The 20,469-nt window shown below is 31.4% G+C and overlaps 2 protein-coding genes across 3 annotated transcripts in view; one reads left to right on the forward strand and one right to left on the reverse strand.

The window, feature by feature from the left end:
• Nucleotides 1-2,362, forward strand: LOC135146378 (uncharacterized). Its single transcript, XM_064078554.1, has 4 exons — nt 1-110; nt 994-1,056; nt 1,674-1,937; nt 2,182-2,362. Exons 1-4 carry the CDS (start codon nt 93-95, stop codon nt 2,254-2,256), a joined length of 420 nt encoding a protein of 139 aa, XP_063934624.1. The 5' UTR covers nt 1-92; the 3' UTR covers nt 2,257-2,362.
• A 1,956-nt stretch (nt 2,363-4,318) lies between these two features.
• Nucleotides 4,319-20,469, reverse strand: part of LOC135122479 (uncharacterized protein) — a 100,632-nt gene continuing 84,481 nt past the window's right edge. For both annotated transcript variants that reach the window (XM_064046668.1, XM_064046669.1), the window contains exons 4-7: nt 8,456-8,581; nt 7,989-8,203; nt 6,727-7,934; nt 4,319-6,675 (exon numbers count right to left, since the gene is read on the reverse strand). In XM_064046668.1, the coding sequence (XP_063902738.1) occupies nt 5,418-6,675; nt 6,727-7,934; nt 7,989-8,203; nt 8,456-8,581 (2,807 nt within the window). In that variant the 3' untranslated portion in view covers nt 4,319-5,417. The remainder of the gene's footprint in view (nt 6,676-6,726; nt 7,935-7,988; nt 8,204-8,455; nt 8,582-20,469) is intronic.

Raw genomic sequence — 20,469 nt, forward strand, 5'->3', positions numbered from 1 at the left:
AGATAACTAAAACCTATATGTGTATATGACAACTATAAAATAAACTGCAAATATATTTTACTATTTTTGAAGATCCAAAGTGCTCCGCAAAGATGTCATCCGAACAACCTGTAAGTAATTTCCTTAAACAAATTTGCTAGCTTAATGTCTGTCATGATAATTTCATATTTTACTTAGGTCTTAGTTTTTGAAACCATGTAGAAAATCCTTAAAGACACATTATTTTTTCTTATAGTTTTAATAGGTATTTATGTTCAACTCAATCATAACCATCTCAATTGTGATACTATTCACAGTCCATAATCTACCTCATTATTGTACAAGTACAATAAAAACAGTGTTTTTGTCTTCAGTGGTGCCAACTGTCCATAATCTATCACTTTATTCGACTGTAAAGTAATTTGGACTGCAAAACAATTCATATGACTATGACAACGGCAGCGCATACTAAACATTATTAAGTAACAATTTTAAAATGGAGGTGAAAAAGTTGCAAAAAAAAATTCTTGTGTTGATTCAAACATAAAATTATACATGTCACACGTAAATCGTGCCTTTTATTGGACTTGCCCCTTTATTAGCCTCGCGAGCAAGCTCGCTCGGCCATAAAGGTATGCATTATTTACTTGTAACATAAATAGCTATTTTAATACTTATTCATGTTGTGGTGGATTTTCAAAATTAAGTAAGAATATAATTTACCTAGTATTATTATTAACATAACAAGTTTCAACATAAATAAAGAATATCGGACAAATAACACAATAACTTAAAAAAAAAACTCAGGTGACATATTTTTTAAAGTAACCTTGAATTGTTATACCCTTCCGTCAAAGGTATTAAACTTGTATTAATTGTATTATCTGCTCTATAAATATTTTTACGCGATAGGTACAGGAGCCAAAATAATTAAAGTATTATAGGCTTATGTAGTTGTCTAAAGCTTCATGACGTATGGAAAGCTCTAATTTATATAATTCTGCTTCTTTCTAGACACAAGTTATTGGAACTGGTTATCTTGCAACACTGCAAGGAGTATGTAAAATTGTAGAAGTGGTAAGTACCCAACTGAATATTATAGAAACACTAACACTTTGTGTCTAAATCCGCCAGTTACTAATGTAATGCCCATTTTTTACTTATTTTTCTGATTTTTGTAATCTTACAAATATTAGGTATGTAGAACATACATCAAAAGATTAATAGTTATCGCTAACAAAACTTATGCTGTCCAAGTTGTGATAATTAAAATAAATAATATCTAACCCCTTTTCGGATATGATTGCGAATATCATCTTTATATTTTAGATTTCTTTCTTATCATATAAAAGTTTTGCTATTATTATTTATTAATTTTTTTTTAACGCCAACATCATTACTGTCAATTATGTTTAGAAATAAAATGCGAAAAACAGAAGAACAGGCTTAAATTGTCGCTTAGATTGCAGCGTATCATATAAAAATCAGGTAATTTAAATTTTTAATATTTCTCCCAACCTCAAGACATTGGTTTTTTTCACTACAACAAGAAAATGCAGATCGTGGGGTGCTAAAAAAAGTTAAAACACAAAAGTTGTATCCAAAGTTATTTGGTCGACTACAACTTTATAAATATCTATTTACTTTTCTCTACACCTATTTTTTAATATTTTTTAAATTAATTAAATTTTTAGGTTGCAAGTTTCATCGCTGTGTTATTGGTTGGAATAAATACTTGGGGAACAGTATTTGACGTTTTCGAATCTGCCGCTGCCCTTTCAATTATCATTTCAGCAATTCTGTTGATACTGTATACCAGCAAAGCAGTAGAAAAGTTACAGCTACCTTGGAACAGAATTCAGTTTTTTTATCACGTTATATTGTCAATATACTATATTATTGCCATAGCATTAGTTTTGGACAAATTTTACGTTGTATCCAGGATAATTGGCGGAGGAGTGAGTACATTTTTTTATATTACATTTTATTTTAATCTGATCATATATTCTTATAAACAGATATTTTCACAAAAAATAAATTTTAATTGTTAACAGTTTGCTTCAAAACGATACGTTTGAAACGAAAGTTTTATCAATCATCATTAATAAAATTTAACCACTTAATGAAAGATTTGTTCCGTGAAATATCGTACTAGTCATCAAAAGTGTCACAATTTATTACATCGGATTTTAATTTTTTCAGGTTCTCGGCATCCTTGCTGTCATTGCGCATTTGTTGGACGGATATGACAATTATAGAAAACATCCTTTATGCTAACAGCAATGAAATACAAACATGTTTTAAACAGTGATAATTAATTTATTATATATATTTTTTTATGTTTTTGTGCTAATTTTTTACAATAAAATGTTTATTTTGTGTACTTTTGATCCACAGATATGTTGTTCCACTTATTGAATAAATAGCTTAACAGTACTGTTCATAATCGCTTCAGAGGATGCTATTTTGTCAGTAGTTATTTATTTTTATGCTTTGGCTAACCTACGTAATAGAAGAGTGCGCGAACTTAATTTCAGAGTTTTCTTTCACAGCATATCGAGCTGCAGTCGAAGACTTAAGTTACGTCAAATTTCTGAACGTAAGATAAAAACAGAATTTTAAACTATAGACAGATATTTTGCACCAATTAAAATTTGTCAATTCATTTCCATCAAAAAATCCATGATTTGATAGCAAAATTTTGAAAAAAAATCTCGTTTGAAGTTGGTGTTGCAACACATTTCCTTATGTGGAGTTTAATGATGTGAGATTTAATAAAAACTAAAAGCTGGAGAAAGAAATTTTAAAGGTGTTAAAAACCGACAAAGGGATTTTTTTTATTAGTAATACTTAAATTTCATATTAACGCTAATCAAAATATCCTTTGCAGACTTGACGTTGGTGCGTTTGTGTGAATGGTCAGATTTCAATTTCCGGCATTATACACTAGTGCTTTTTTTACTATTTAAAAAATAACGCATCTAATTCCTTCGAAATTCTTACAACAAAGTTACGTCGTTTCATTATCTGCACTAAAAATTAAAATTAAATTGTTTATCGTTACGAAAAATAAAATTAAATATACGCAATTTGCTATGCTTCAAAGGAGAGGGAAGTCCCTTTTAAATAGTTTTTAAATTAGTGCAAATTTAATATTTAATCTCAAATCACTAATATGCAAAAGAAACCGTATGTGAAAAGAAGGATTTCGATAATAAAATTATTAAATTCTTGCCGCTTAACCGTTATCAGTAAATAAAGATAAATCTAATAAAGATAAATTTATTTGTTAGAACTTACCAAGCTTACAAAATCGTTAAATACAAAAGATGTACCAGTAAATATTAATAAAAAAATACAATAAATCAATAGGAGCAAACTATGTGTGGGGATATTTTTTTAGCTCTGAACATATGTTCAGTATGTTCAGTTTAAAAAAACACACAGTAATGCAAGGAAAATATACATTAAAAATACATACTTGATTTTGTAGAACAAGAAACCTCCAACAAGTTGGGATGAAGTTAATGACATTTTGAGTTTGCTTCTCCATAGCATAATATACTTTTTCCTTTTACTTTTGAGCGTAAACGAAAGAAGTATTGTAATCGAGTCCATCGGGTGGCTTGCTATGTTTTCTCGACGGTGCGTTACCCCTAAAATACGAAAAAAGTGGCCTTCCTTTTCCGTCTGTTTGTCCGTATATCAGTCGTCGGTCGCACGTAACCTGTTGCAGTTGTCTGTCGTTTGTTGTGTGTCTGTGTCGATTTTTATTAGACAGATAATTTTGGAAACTGGGTAGATTATTGTCAAATTTTGTATATACGAGAAAATTTGGCTGATTATCCCCGCCATCAATGCGGTTTTCGGTACTTGTTTCGAAAAAAAAAGTGATTTTTATTAAAATATTGTAATTACTAAATACGGCATCAAAACGCCATGTAGAACGAGAAAAAGGTTCTTGTTTACTCATGATTTTTGAATATGTTGCTGGTCCTGATTTTCCATGTTGTTAACTAAAGAAAATTCTATATGCTTATGGCTTCAGCCGTCTTCATAATTATGCTAAAATCGATTTTCGTTGAAGAAATGTTTAAATATATTAACTTTTTGAAAACCCAGTACGGTATTCATGCGTATTCGATTCAGCTTCAAAAGGATGACTTAGTTACCAAATTTACGATTCCTCTTCAGCCGTTACTCTGCACGCAGGTGTATTTTACCTTTAAACTTTCAATATTTTATGCACAGGAGCTTTAAAGTAGCGAGGACGGGCCGACTATGGCTTTGTAAAATAGATACACAAAACATGTATACAATAGATTTATTAATAGTTTCATACACATGTCAGATGATGGGCAAATATAATGACAATCGTTAGAAACAATGCTGATATAAAATATTAGAAAATCAATACAACGTAAAAACATTAACAAAATAATATACTCTTTTTAACTTTCTTATTTTTACAAAAACCAATTCCAACCTCTCAGTGTATATCTTGTTTATGAGCAATATTAAGTTAAAAGGATCATTTTGTACATAGAATATCTAATAAATTACAAAATTATATTAGACCGTTTACACTTTTATCTCACTTTTTTATTAATAAATAAATATTATAATTTCCTTATTATCAAAAGTATTTTAGTAAACAATTTAATAAATATTTTAATCAATACATTAAAGCTACATTACTTTCAAGTACTTCAAAGCAACTTTGTCAAATTTTGAATCACACATTGTTGAGGTAAGTAAGTCTAACTAAAAAACTGGACAAAGAGCCTTTTTGAAAGCATGAGTTAAAATATATTAATTATTTGGTCAATAACACTTATCTAGGTACCTATAATACTTTGGTAATGGAATCTCATTTTTGGCAACAATGACTACTAATCTATACATTTGATGTAACATTAAATAAAAACATACAACTTCTATTTTCTCGTAACAACTTTCTAGTTGTTACTCTATTCAATACTGAATCGATCTAAATGAAACATAACAAATCTATTTTTAAAAATTGTAGCAATAACATTCTGAAAAAATTCGTTAATACGATTTCCGAAAATGTTCGATTATGCAATTACAAACTATTTGTATATTAATTTCTTAGATTCATTATAATAGATTACATGATAATATTTTGCTACAATTATTACCTTAAAGATTCGTTACTGTGACATTTAAACAACATGCCTACACTTAATTTGAAATACTGTAAATATTCTGCCTTTACGGTTATTATAACCTACATTTTAAAGTCTTCTTTATGTCGATAATGCTTTCATTTAAAGCAGTTTTGTCTCACCTCCGTAATAAAAGCTAACTAACTTCTCATCGTCATTGAAACTACCTTCTCAGCAAACGTTTCCCTTAGATTTAGGTGATGCATTGAAAAAACAAATGTTAACTTTCACATGTACCTATTCATCTGGTCAAACGTTCATTGCATAAAACAATGGTTTTTGGTTAGGATGGGGGGGATTCTGAGGAGAAGTTGGTGAAGTCATGGTACTACTTGAACTCTGAGAATTTGTTGTATCTAAAGAAGGAGCACTAGCCGCAGCACCTTCAGGTACGCCTCTTTCGAGGAATCGGGGTTTCGTTGGGGAGTTCGGAAGAGAATCCTTCTGAGTAAAAGATACGTCCATACTTTGCCGATAACCGTTTGGCATTTGTCCACTGTGCTGACTATCACTGTCTGTCAACGAGATACTATCAGGTGGAGGATATCGAGGAACTGCTGCAGGAAAACTATGCCTATTCACTTTCGCCACATAATTACAATCGGTCGGCCAGGCAGGACCAACCATTGGTCTGTACCTAGGATTTGCCGCATAATAGCTACAAGTCGATGCTGTCGCCAGAGGGGTTTGCGTTGATCGAGCTGTGGAAAATTGGCCCGGTACAGGAGATTCACTTCGGGAAGTCATTAAGTGAGGCTGTTGAGATAAGGGGATCCGAACGATAGGTTTCAGAGGTATAGGAGGTAACATATTAGAGGCATAATGATGCTCATCTACATGAGATGAATGAATTCTCTGTTGATAGACAGGTTCAATATATCTCTTATTGATTTGGTTTTGATTTGAAACCCTGACGTAGTCATTCGACTGATAGTAGGGGTTGTGTTGATACCCCTCAATGTGGTTATATGGAATATAAACCATTGTTTGATGATAATTTTTAGATAATTCTAAAGGTGGAGGCGATTGTGGTCTCCCATTACGCGTTCTAGGTAAAGACTGATAGTATTCCGTACAAGTACTTCCGACTTTCATAAAAGAAGAGTAGGTCTGATTACCGTTAGCTCTGTACACTTCTCTCACACATCTTTGATTTGTACAATTTTGGTAAATATTCTCGTCTTGCAGTGATGTAGGTCGATATTGTGGCGGTATGTTCCGAGTCTTCACTTCTTCAGGTACATTAGGATACTGATAATTTGGCATGTTCTGATTTATATTTCTAGATTTGGAATTGTCAACACCTGTCAGACCACTTTCTGAATAATAAGGCCATGCGACTCTGGCAGTTGGAGCTGGAGGTTGCAGTTGATTTTGAATTTGCTGCAAAATTTCAGTAGTCGACCCGAATCGTGGTTTAATTCCGCGGACACTGGGTCTCCTGTTAAACCCATAATCATCATGTTCATCATCATCGTCTTCTCTGTTTGGCTGCTCCGGGAGATATCTACAAAACAAGAAACAAAATAGGTTTACAACGACAAAAACAAACACATACTTTTTCTTGATTCGCTCGATTCTACTTGCATCCTGTTGAACAAACATGGCTAATTCGTCCCCAGACTCAGACGCAGACGGTGTTCCAGCTAAAACATCGGGCGCAATTTTCTTCGACTCTTCATCCAGGTTTTTCAGTCCTTCATCAATGTCTTCCAGACTGTATTCAGTTCCTACTGAACTGGCGACAGATGATCTTTCGCCAACATGATTATTCATTTGATAATAATACTCATCGGCATTTCCTAAACTACTGACGCACGCTGTGAGCGGTGCCAACGTCGAAAGAAACTGTTTTCTCGGTTCGTTCGTAGAATTTGTTTTAGACACTATATTATGACTAGCCTCTGCAACTTCGTGGATGTGGGAACTTCCGTTTCCTAAATCTGGTAAAGGAGTGAGCTTGGGTTCGTTCGGAATATTTGTTTGTGCGTCAGTCATTTTCTCTCGTTTTCCAAACAGGTCCGTGATTTTTTTATAAGTGGAAGACATCGATGACGAATTCGAACTAGCCGTTGATGAGGACGACGGTGAAAAGCTTTTGTCCGAATTTTTACAAATGGACTGATTTACTTCAGGTGAGTTCCTTGCCTCCTCTCCAGGCGGGCTCGCCCGAAACGGTATTTCCTCGGTCTGATTAATATCGTCCACATCGCAAGTTAATTGTTTGATCCTTTCAACAAGGGAGTTGTCAGTCTTTTGCACATTCTTCTTGCTCCTCGGTTCGTAGCGTATAAGAGAACGCCTGAGGGTGTTGCGTTCAATAGCTCGTTTAATAGACTCATCAGTTTCCCCGCTTTGAATGATTTGTGGTAGTTTAGAACGCTTGGCTTCTTCAAATGCTCGCAGTGACTCCGCAGTTACCAAATACTGGTGTATAGATTCGTCCTCCGCTTTACCGTTCAGCTGTTTAGTGCAAGGGAAAAGCTGCCGCACAGCCGAATTCGGCTTCAGACTATTGTTGGAAATCAACACATGATTACCCAGTTTGAATGTCAACATCATTTCCGTCGATTCGGGGGATACGGAACTGTTACAATTTTCGCTTTGTTTAGGTTGGCTATTACTGTTCTCCGTCTTGGTATTTTCATCGGTCGAATTATCTGGGGCTCCATCACAGCTGTCACGTTTATTTTGCTCGGATTCTATGAAACGAACCGACCGACGACTGCTACCCTCTTCATCGGAGGCAACGCTTGATTCAGTCGTCTGGAAAAAGACACGCTAACTCGGGACGGCACTTGAAAAATTCAACATTCTTACCTGCTGAGGCTCAGGGGGTTTGCTAACGCTCATTTCGACACTTTGCTGCTTCCATAGTTTGCCGCCTTTCAGGATGCCGTTGATGGGAGAACCACCTGGAGCTACGCTCAGAGTTGGAGTTTTCCTTTCGTCTTCGACTTCTCGAAGGATACGCTGTTCCGTTACGGTTGTCATAGTTATGGTCTCTAAGATGTAGCGTTGACTATTTGGACTGTCTGTAAAGTCGTTAAACAACAACATTAATGTTGGAAACATCTAGTTACGAAATCACATTAAAATATCATTTTCATTACCTAAGTTGAGCTAAAATGCCAGTTATGTGCTGTATAATTAATTATTTTTTCCCCACTGATGAACTAACTCACTGTTAATTTCTACGAAGCGTCAAGATGCTGACGTTTAATTAATTCAGCGTCGGCAGCCTGGATTATTACTATTATAGACTGAAGATGAAATCGTAAACTCACCGGGATCATTTGGAGGGGTTGTAGGTGTCGTCTGTTGGCTTTGGTCAGTCTTTTCCTTCTCTTCTTGTTCTTCGTGATCGGAATTAATTTCGCCGCAAGTTTCGTTATCAGACTGTGATCCGTCACCTGAAAAAAAAAGATTTCCAATTTATAAATTTAATTCGCATTACTTTACTTTCAAAGTTATAGAGCAAAAAGGGAAAATCAATTTACGTTTAATCAAAATCTTCTAGATAGCAAAACAGTCTGCCACCATTCAGAATGGACGGTAAGTAAGATTAAAGTTTTCTCATTATTGCAACTTGTTTCACCATTTTTCAACGTCAACTAAAAGTTCAAAAAAAACTTTATACAAATAATCCTATCTAATTTAATTGACTAATAAACTTTATAAGTTATTGTAATAATATAGGCTAATGTGTAATGAATACGGTTCCAAATGATATTGTAGTCACTTCATTCAAAATTTAATAAATGTTCCAACAAAGCCTTCAAACTGGACAAAAACAAACAAATTTTTTAATTGAACGCACTGAAACACTGCCCCTTTTATGTCTTTTACATGGTAATTCTGAAAGTGGTGCTATGAATGTTGATTGTATATAAATGGATGTGAAATTTTCGGCCGGAGAATATTGTTGGCTAATGTACCAACTAATACCTGAAATTACTAGAACACTGTTGATATAGAAAAAATCTACTTATGAATATAAGTGGTTACATTATTTGTGAATTTAGAGATAATAAAAGATTTTTAATAAATAAAATAAAATAAAATTTCTTATTAAATTTTATCATGAACGGTAAAGAGAAACTAAATTATAAAGTTTTTTGTGCAATTTGTTTATACAATTATGTCCATGCATCGAGAAAATGCAAAATATTTAGAAGTGGGAACTTGCTGAAGTACTTATTTTGAATTTTTTTCTGATTCACGTCAAACTTGAGACTTTTATGGAATACTTCTGTGGATGGCATTATACATATGCTCGTATTTTAAAGCGAGACATAAAGTACTACTACTGGTAATCAAAAATGAGCAAGAAACAAAAAATGTTAATCGAAGATAACGGATGCATGTCGATTTAATCATGCAAAGCCGTGTGAATTTATGGACGGTTAACTTAGAATATAGTTCTCAAATATATCGATCTATTCATGTATAAAAAATAATATGTTCATTTTTTAGCAGTAATAACTAATATTGTTCACAGTTGTAACTATAACTGACTCCACAGGAATGTGGCTTCCCACACCACTGAACACTAAATAATATAAATGCTATTCCATTCTATTGTTTGATTATTTACCCATCCCTGAACTAATTTAACAAAACAATCAACGGCAAGTTTTACGAAAAATGCCATTTATATTTGCATATCTTGGAACTATACTTTTTAATCAAAACTAATTTAAATGACAGTGTTATTAAAACGACACCTTTTTTGTCAATTTTGCCAATTCTGTTTAGCATTAATTATTTTTTTGTGCAGAATGTAGTTTTCAAGTTGCTTCATCATTCCTTTGAAATGGATATCACTAAATATATGCACTCTTAAAATAAGATAGCTTTTCCATAAAAGTTTGCTCTACACTAAATATTTTGTTTTTTAATGTTTATTCTATATATTTTATGAACAGAACCTATCTATAGCCCATAATGCATTGTTTGTGAATCGAAGTGTGTTTGCAAAGCAGTGCAACTAAGTTTGCTTAAGACAAATATGTACTTGCTTCCAAGTAATGGCAACAAGTATATACTTCATTTCAGTATCAAACAATCGATAGTTGAACTAAAATTGTTCGCATATGATCTTCTCCAAAACTTACTTCGTTAGCATTTCCGCATAGATGGACGTTTATTACGAGAATTAAACCTACCTATTGTAATAGTACACAATATAATATCTGAAAGTCCTTTACCAACAACGGTATAAGTATTACATTTAAATTACTCAATTAACTATCCTGTATTATTTACTTTCAATTACAATTTTAATTGGATTCAATTTCTTCACTGTTTAAAATCAAAATCAAATTAACAAATGATTATCTGCACTCCTTTTTATATATTTCCTTGTAACGAAATACTGAAATATTATGAATACTTTGTAAACAACTTTAAATTTGCATAAACTGAAAGTTCGTAGTACAACAGACTGTAGTAATACAAGTTTATTCAAATTTCCCAGACTGTACAAATAATGTCTAAAAGATGTCGATGTAATGCACTTGCAGAAGCAAAATTAGAAGAATATCCCTTTGTGCAAATGATAAACTTTATTTTATAATTATTTAAAAATGGTTTAAAAAGACGAAAATAACGTGGGTCCTTTTTGTCACTGAACACACGGTTGGCATGCATTTACTAAACTATAACAAAGTATATGTAAATTTGCTTCATGAAAAAAAGTTTTACTTTTATAAATTTTATAATTTGAAAACAAACAATGAAACTGAAACCCGCTAATTCAAGTTAAAAGTAAAATGAAAAAGTACAATCTTACAATTATGTGCTAAATATGTCTGTGAAAGTATTATCTATTAATTACCTGATACTTTTAATTTATAGAGAATTGTTATAACTGATTGATGTTTAGCCATAGTCACAGAAAATTGTCCGAGATCACCATTTTACACTGAACCAATGTACATATTATTAACACATAAAACAAATTTAAAAAGCACAAACATTTTTATCACAAAAATTTGGTACATGTATTTGCATAAGAGATAACTTTGCGCTGTGAGTACATCACCTTGAACCACATTATATTGACATGAGGGTTCATTTTATCTTATCACAATTAAATTGTAGAGAAGTATAAATAAATTGCTTTACTACTGAGCAACTTAAAGCATACATTCACACACAGTCACACAGGTAGCACGCATCATTTTGTATGTGATATATATTATCGAATTAGTAAGATCCATTATGTATTATTATTTATTATTATTATTATTAAAAAATAATACAAGATGTTAAACAGTAAACTTTTACACAACTTATTAAAGTTAAAAAATGTTACTTTTTATGTATTTTTCAAATAACTTCTCGTAAATAAACATAAGTTTCAGTGCTAAATGTCATGATTTTTGTATTCTAACTAGAAAAGAAACAGAAATATATCGTGAACTAATCATATTCAAAAACCGATGTACGCATTATACCTACTATTTTACTAAACTATAGCGTCCAAGATTTTAACCTCGAAACTAAGGAACAGTTAAACTACGACGTTTTCAGTTGGCAAACTTATTTATGAATGGTGTTTACTTAAATGTACTAAAATAGATGCGTAGCACTACATAATATCCTATTTCTTATAAAATTACTCAAAGCAAAATTGAGAAAAATTGGTCAAGAAAGTTTAAAGCGTGTTGTTTCCGGCAATGTTGTTGGTTTATTGAAATAAATGAGTATAATAACATATTTACTTTAATAAACAATACTAAAGCGTTTTTTTATTGTCCTCATTCTGTTTTTAAAAATAAATGCAAAATCTACTTATGTTCTGATAGATTTATTTCAAAATGATTTAAATATTTTTTATCGCTTATCTAAAATTTACCAAAATTTATAAAAAAAGTGAAGATAATTGAGGCAATTATGTAATAAATAAATGTGAACTATGGAAAGAATAAAAAATTGTATATAAACATAAACTGAAAATGTCTGAATTTAACACAATAAAACTCTTACAACTGAGTAATCTTCAATAATATAAAAATTAGCGATTTTATATCTTCTCTGATCTCATCTCAATGACTGAAATACTTTATACTTCTTTTCCGTTTTTTGTGTCTCAGTGAACTAGCCGGCTGAGTGCGCGAAATTGATTTCACGTTAATTTTATTAATTGTTCTGGCAATGTAATTCGTTTGTTCGAATGTAAATCCACTTTAAACGGATTCCAGTGAACACTGACAATATAATTACAAAAAATCCAGAATCGACGCAGCAGATACCCAAATGATTAGTATTAAAAAACCTGTTAGAACCATTACACTCTGTATTTTTGATAAACTTTAGTAGAATAAAATGTTTTCCTTCTCCTTCGACTTTTATAAACACTTTGTTTTTTATTATGTGTACATAAAATACAAACCTCACTTGTCAAACTATGTATTTCATTTGTTCGTAAATACAACATTTAACATATCATCACAATCATGTTTCCACTCTTCTTGGTTTTTCATTGCCAGAAACAATAAAAATCATCCTCGAGTTGGCGTTTGACGAACGAATTTATTTTTCTCATTGTATAACGAACAAACGAGAGATGAGGAAGGCGCTTTATCACCAAAGAAAGTTCTTTATTGATCACAGGCTAGTATTACAGTACAGATTTTTTTTTTATCTGACAAAGCATGACCGGACTTAAGAAAGTTTATGGATAGGTAATATTTACAATCTAGACTAAGATATACAATTTCTGTAAGTGACACTTGATTTGTAGTCAAAAGGTAGATACAGTTTAAGCGTTGAAATGAATAAAAATAAAAAAGTTATAGGTATATCTCAACACGACATAATAACTGAATTACTTATTATATGAACGGACTGTGAAACAAAGAATGTTAATATAAAATATCAAATCACAAAATGTCTAACAATTCTGTCCCTGAATTTTATTCTCAACATTCCAAATTTTTGTAGTTACAAAATAATTTCAACAAAATTCACAAATTATTTACGATTCAGCTGAGCCCCCTGGGTTTAAAAAATCCTTCTGAAGCTCTTGTTTGAAGCAAGTAATTCCACCACATAATAAAAACATAATTAACAATAACGAGACAAATGGTTACAATAATACCTAAGCCTTTATGTAAATTACGTGCTTTATTTTCAGTGAACTGAAACAAAGTAATTTTCAAAGTCATAATCAATAAATTATATATAAAAAGCTAATGACTTTATTTATTATGTAGGTATGTAATTATTAGCAACCGGTACTGAGCAAAAATCACAATTCAACATATTTTTAGAATCAATTCTTATCTTACTATACCTTACAGATAAATAAACTTTATGGCACAGTAAATATCGTACAGATAAGTAGTTCAGATTTAAAAAATATCCTCAAATGAACCAAAATACTTGTTACAAAAATTTTAAAATAACTTTTGTTAAATAATGAAATTACAGACTTTCCTTCATGTTCGATGAAACACAGTACAGACAATGAATTTACATAGATAAAACCCTGAAATTATAAACAAAGGCCATTGCTACATTTAACTAATTTATTTGCAAATAAAAGTTTAAGCAACTATCTACTTCCTGTAACGGATTAAATTTCACACTGTTGACTTAAAACCCAATTGAATAATCCAGTGTTTTGAATATACAGCCTGCTAAAATTAACATAAAATCGTGAAATTCGTTCGCTTGTTCGCTCTGAAAATAGATTTGTTCAATAAATAATTTATTATAACGGACTCACCGTCATGTGTGTTTCCAGGTTGCGATCGAACTTTTATGCACGATAGATAATATAAATGTTGGTCCCGAAAAACAGCAAATCACGTTCTTCATGACACACAACGCGATAACATAAATTTATCGAAATGGTTATTAATGCCATCATCATGTCAAAAATCTATTTTCGGTTAGATGATTCTCCGATTAATTTTTTCGAGAAATCCGTTTGGTGAAATTGGGGAAAAACTTAATTAAAGTTGCCAATAGTAAAGGGTTTAATAAATTTTCTTGTTGCTAAAATGGCAGAAACACAGCCAAAAAATCTAAATACTAACTTAAATCTAGTGCTTATTTTTACACTTTTGATGAAAAAAGCACCGATTTAGTATTAATTTTTCAGTGTTGTTTAAAAGAAATAGGCACATTTTTGTTTTTTTTTTAATAAAAGGACAAAACCTAGAAAATATTAGTTACAACTAGTCTACCAACGGGTTATTGGGATATCTGAGTAATGAAAAGTAAGAGTCAGTAAATAACTTTGTAAATGGGAACAGGACGGATACTTTCTCAACAAGTTGCTACTTCCAAGGTAATGAATTGTTAAACACCAGAAAATGTTCTTTTAAAAAACTTATGATACCTACTAAACGAAATGCCACAGTGTACCTTACATTTTAATAGCAAGTTGTATAAAAGTTTTTCTTTATTTTTAATAATTAAAACGGATGCAGAAGTGAATACTCCAACAGATGATACTATTCTTTTACTTTTAATATGAATCGCACAACAAAGAATAACCTGCGAATAATAATTCTCTTGGCTATTTTCTCCTGAATTATTTTTAATTAAATACTCCAGCAAAGAATTCCCACAGAAATTTTCTCACATTTAATTACCGCATAAGTAATTAGACGAAAGAATTCTTGTAGTTAACGAAGAGGGAAACGATTTAATAAAATCATACCACGGAATGCATAGACCATGAACATTACTTATTTAAATAAAGACCTTAGATAATTTTGAAAACAAAGTTCTTAATAGTACCATAATAAAAGCTAAAGCAGATAAATATGTTGAAGCGTTATTTACACGAATCTTAGCAAGCAATAGCCTGAAAGAATACTTAAAAGTCAAGTTAAACAAGTTGTAGGGGAAAGAGTACAAGTCGATTCAACTTTTGGATTGAAGAGTAAAAGAGTTATTACTTTCTGCAAGTTCTGACGGCAGAAACTAGTTGTTAAACTTAACTAAGCGAACGGTGGAAGAACTCATCCGAATTTTATTTTGTCTTGGAAAAGTATTTCTTGTAAAATACCTATCAGTACTTGAACTACTCGTGAAAACGTGTATCATATTTTCATATTAAACAACTGTTGAGTACAGTATAAGTTTTTATACTTTTACACTACACAAAATGAGATAATGTACATACAAATTACATATTAAAGTACTACGTTTAAAAAATGAAAATAAAATATGACAAACATATGAAACCTGTCACAAAAATAATCGAACAATTATTACTTACTTCCCGAGAGCAAACTAAGGAAATATTGTATGGGGTGCATCCGGGCAACAACCACTTTCATGTTTTCTCGTCGACGTTTCACGGCCCTGTCTGTCTATCTACCGTCTGTCGCCTGCTAATCCCGGAACTACCGATTGTTGTCAAATTGTATATGTATGTTAGGAATATCGCGTAGATGGTAAAACAATCACCAAAATTTGCCTGATCATCCCCACCAACAAAATGATGACGTCACCTCAAATCTGTTCTGATTTTTTACCCTAAATTTTATATTTTTACATTTTACAATTCAACTCTGAAACCTCAAAACCGAATGCTCTGAAAGCTTGCAGAACCTTTCAAGGTTGCATAATACATCGATAACCAAAATTTATTCGGTTGTCCTCTCTTTCAAAATTGATAACGTCATTTCAAAATTTTGCTTAATAAGTCCTATATCTAAAATGTGCAAAATATTATAGGTTGTGGTTTATCATTCATATTTTTTTAAAATTGTTCATTCCAAATGACCCATAAAAAATGAATGAGGCAGTTTATTTTATTAATCAAATCAAGAATGGTTCACCCCATTTTCCAGACAATTTGAGAGTATGTAGTACTAATATTATTAGTACTACCGTGAAGATCTCTAAACAAATTGATACACGTGCCTTTACTAATATGTTGATTTTGTTAAAACTTATTTGAAAAACACCTTTTTTTATCACTACACTTATAGAGGTTATCATAGAAATGATAAAATTCGCAAAACTAAATTTTATAATTTTTCGAAAAAGCTGGATACGTTGTACGGCGGAAGTTCTATATAAATAATCTTAGACCATTTTTTTCTGTGGGCGTAAATCCAGATTTTTTTCGTGAGTATGCTAACTTATGATGTGTGTATAGAATCGGGATAAATTGGTAAAATAATCCTTTCACGTCCAAATGCCTCAAATTATACTATCACATCTTTCCGTACAGATTTAAACAGAAAACAGCACTTTCCTCGCTCCTGAAGTATAAATCCAACAAATCCCGCTTCCTTAAAAAATCATAAAATTAGATTTTGCGATGTTTGTCTTGTCGAAAACCTCTATAAAATAAAAACCAGTGGCATAAATAACACCCTCGCAGGTGAAAATTGTACAATTACAGACAATGTAAAACATATTTAAAGCAAATAACGAACGGGAAAAATTGGCATCTCGGCAATAAAAAAAAAGCTTTAATTAACTTTAAGTGTGTGTTTATACTTCGGAAGGATGTCGCATAGAAATTTGTTTGATTTGAATAAGTTTGGCGCCTCAAAACAGAGGACTAAAATTATTAATTAAGCCGCAGTCGAACAGAATGTTCTGAATATTAATATTATGATTCTTATTAAACAAAGACGTGCGTATTCTCACCTTTTCAAGAAAATAGGGTGACTCATTATTAATTTCATCAATAAAAAACTGTTATGACGTCAGACACATAGATAATACACAGCGCGAGAGGAAAGAGAAAAAAAAACAAAAGGCCAAGCTTGGCACGAAACGCGAGTCCGCCGGTCCGTCTTCGGAGCTCTAACCCACTGAGCCACGGTCCGGATATCCTATACTTAATAGTAAACTGTTATTATTTGGTGTCAATTTTTTGGAAACATTTGGAGGTTTAAGGAAAAAGTTCAAAGCGGATTGGTACACCACAACTATAGGAGTACATTACTGTATAGCATTTAAATCATTTTAAAACAGATTTCTTTGAAATAACGTGAAGATCATTAGCAAAATTTTGGTTAGCACTTAACCGTCTACGTGATACTAAAATACATATAATACATACAAAATTTGACAACAATCGGTCCGGCAGTTTCGGAGGTTACGTAATAAAAATGGATACAGACGCCAGACAGACAGACAGACAGACGGAAACGGGAGACTAATTTTTTCGTACGTACTGTAGAGGTCATGAAACGTCGAGAAATCATAAAAGTGACAACTCGTAGTCCTTTCAGGAAAGATTTGCTACTACTACTGTTTGGTTGTGTACACTGTATTAAAAAGAATAAGCTTACTTTGAATGAGTGGCAGTAATTTACACCACAACAGACGTATGTACATATACTATTTTAATCTGCAGTATAGTGTATAAAATGTGTACACAAAAAGTAGTTCATTTTTAACTAAAATCCACTTAAAAATAAAATTCTATAGTCGTCCTACATTAGTTTCTCTTTTTGTCTATTGCTCCACCATCTTTGAAAGATATTTCTCTCTTGCATCATATTGTAAAAGTAATTTAAAAAAATCTAATTATCCCGTAATTATTCGTTCATTATTGTAATTGAAACGTCACCCTTTTAATTAGGTTTAATTAAAAAAAAATATATTTTTTGCATAATTTTTTTCTGAACTTTTTACCTTCATTGAAGATTAAATTCTGTTTCTAAAAACTGCCTGTCTCGACCTATTACATTTCGAAGTACAATTAAAAGAAATAAATTAGTAAATAAAGGACGCTGTTCACAGAAACTTTTAAATTTTTATGAACTATATGGTTTACTGTTATACATAATAATCTACCATAATTTTGTGCAGAATGTATGTAAATTTGATGGCTTACGAGACATTAGCCGCTAACAACGTCACTATTAGTGTAGAAGATTGAAAAATGAGAGCAGTCTCCGGGGTTAATGGAAATGTACGTATAATAGCCTTTTAATTATTGGTATAACTACAGAACAATTTTTTTAATTGCACATATGGCGAACGTGAATAATATAATTTGCATGTCAAATTAATATAATTAAAAGCGGAGAAAATGCAAAGTAATAAGCTTACCAGTGTAACGTTCAGAACATTATCTACGAATGCTGAAGCCGGTCTAAAGGATGCAAATATTGATTAAAGAATACAACTTTTCAGTTGCTGGGGCCGACATTGCTGCCAGCGTTAAACATTTAAACTAGCAGTTCTGGACATTTTGTTATTTAAAAAAAATTATTCTCATTACTATCACAATATTAATTATTCCATATTTCTGCAAATTTAGCGGATACATCAATTAGGTTTACTTTATTTTTAGACTCTTGTACATTGAATATGCTACATGTTACTGAATAAGCACTCATAGTTAGACTGTAAGTATGTGCTTTATAGCTGAACCTAACCTTGCGCTTCTTTACTTGTGAGTGGAATAATAATGTCTTAAAACATATTATTAAGTCTAGAATTGCAATATAGTTCCTTCAATTTATAGCTAGCTTGCTCTTTTCCAACTTATTTTTTGAAGATAGCTACACAAAATATATTTTATTTTACATATATATTTTGTTAATTGCATTATACTATGCAGAATGTAGGTATTATACAATGTATTGTCCTGTAAATGGTGTACACTGTTGGGCAATAAATGCTATTATTATTATTATTATACCTACTTTTTCAGACGTATTTTCAGAAATGTTCCCAAAACGAACAAACCTTTTACATTCTTTACGTGTGATAATATACTACATCATTATATTTTTGCATTGTTACTTTCCATGAAACATATTACAATCAACTATAGTATATGTAGAACAAAAAGTAAAAATAAAAAAGAAACACACAAAAACTCGATTTGGAAACATTTTGTGTTGCAAATATATAACTTCGAGTTAGAAGCCAACACAACGAAGCTTGAATTAGCCAACATTTTGAACCTATGGGCTTTCAAGACTAATAGAACAGAATATAAAGAAGGTACTGTGAAAATATTGTGGAACGCAAGTGCAAAGTTAATTCAAGAACAATATTTTAATGAATTAATGTAAAAATCGATCCCTTCACGGACATCATATTTAAAATTCCACGAGATGCTATATCGAACAACATTTGACAAGACAGCAAAAGGTGGCTCCAAAAAATTATCAGACAGTAATTGGTAATTGGTAAACTCCAAACATAGTAAATGTGGATACATATATGTTTATCCCATTAGATTGTACAAAAAGTTATTAAAAATTTTATCAGATGATATCAAATATGAGAGGCTTTTCTTAACAATGTGTGTTTCTTTAACAATCTGGAAAATGGTTAAATTAAAACCATATTTACACCTAGATATAATCAATATACGGTTCAACACCAAATGGTTACTCCAAAGAAGAATCGCCATCGACTAGTAGTAATTGTGCAAACATTTGTGAAAGGCAAAATTATGTATCATAATCATATAGGTACTTTGAATGGTACCTTTTTAATTGTTCCAATATAAATAAATAATGCTAATTTACTAACTAACATAACATAAGTTAACAGAAATTTTATGCATGTAATTCGTTGACATATTACTCTAGTTTTGTCTGTAATCTTGACAATATGCCTAACCAGAAAAAACTGAAAACAGATTTCGGCTGAATCTAGTAATACCTTTCGATTCTTTTTTCTTGGAGAATTTTAGTTATCGTTCATAAACTATCATAATGTATAGTGTGCATATAGCCAGTGAAAAAAGAAAAACAGTACAAGCATTAATACTATTCAAGAGTTCATGTTTGAATAATAATAATTTGTAAACATTTAAAGCATGAACAATAACAGCAGCTCTCTTACTGCAACCTGCAATGGTGAACATCAAAACAAACGGTACAGTTAAACCAGGAAATGTAGCTGCCTTATTTATACCGACTGTAAAATTGGATTTGTTCCTCATACACACAAATAATTGGGAAGTACGCTTTCAGACGGAACATACGTAGTTTTTAGCAGTAATGGTTGGCTGACGTTTTGGTTTTATGTAATCATCTTTCGACAGCGATCCATTAAATTCTAAAATGAACTGAATTCTTAAATGAATTGATTTATTTTCACAAACTGCGCAAATAAATCAAAGTATGTAAAAAGATATGGTGCGAAATGAAATGTCTTACCTACAAGGAACGGCATAGATAATAATCTTGGAAATCCAAAATGTAATTAAAAACATACCTAATTTATTTTTCACATTTCATTCCTTTTATGTCTCGTATTTGTTAGACATTAGTAAATAACGTTATGCCAAAATTCAACACTATCGTTCCTCAGCTTAACTACTCACTGAATAATATTTAAA

The sequence above is a fragment of the Zophobas morio genome, unplaced genomic scaffold, assembly GCF_036711695.1.
Source record: "Zophobas morio isolate AGI-343-1 ecotype UQ-CSIRO unplaced genomic scaffold, CSIRO_AGI_Zmor_V1 ptg000005l, whole genome shotgun sequence".
In the NCBI taxonomy this organism is placed as follows: domain Eukaryota; kingdom Metazoa; phylum Arthropoda; class Insecta; order Coleoptera; family Tenebrionidae; genus Zophobas; species Zophobas morio.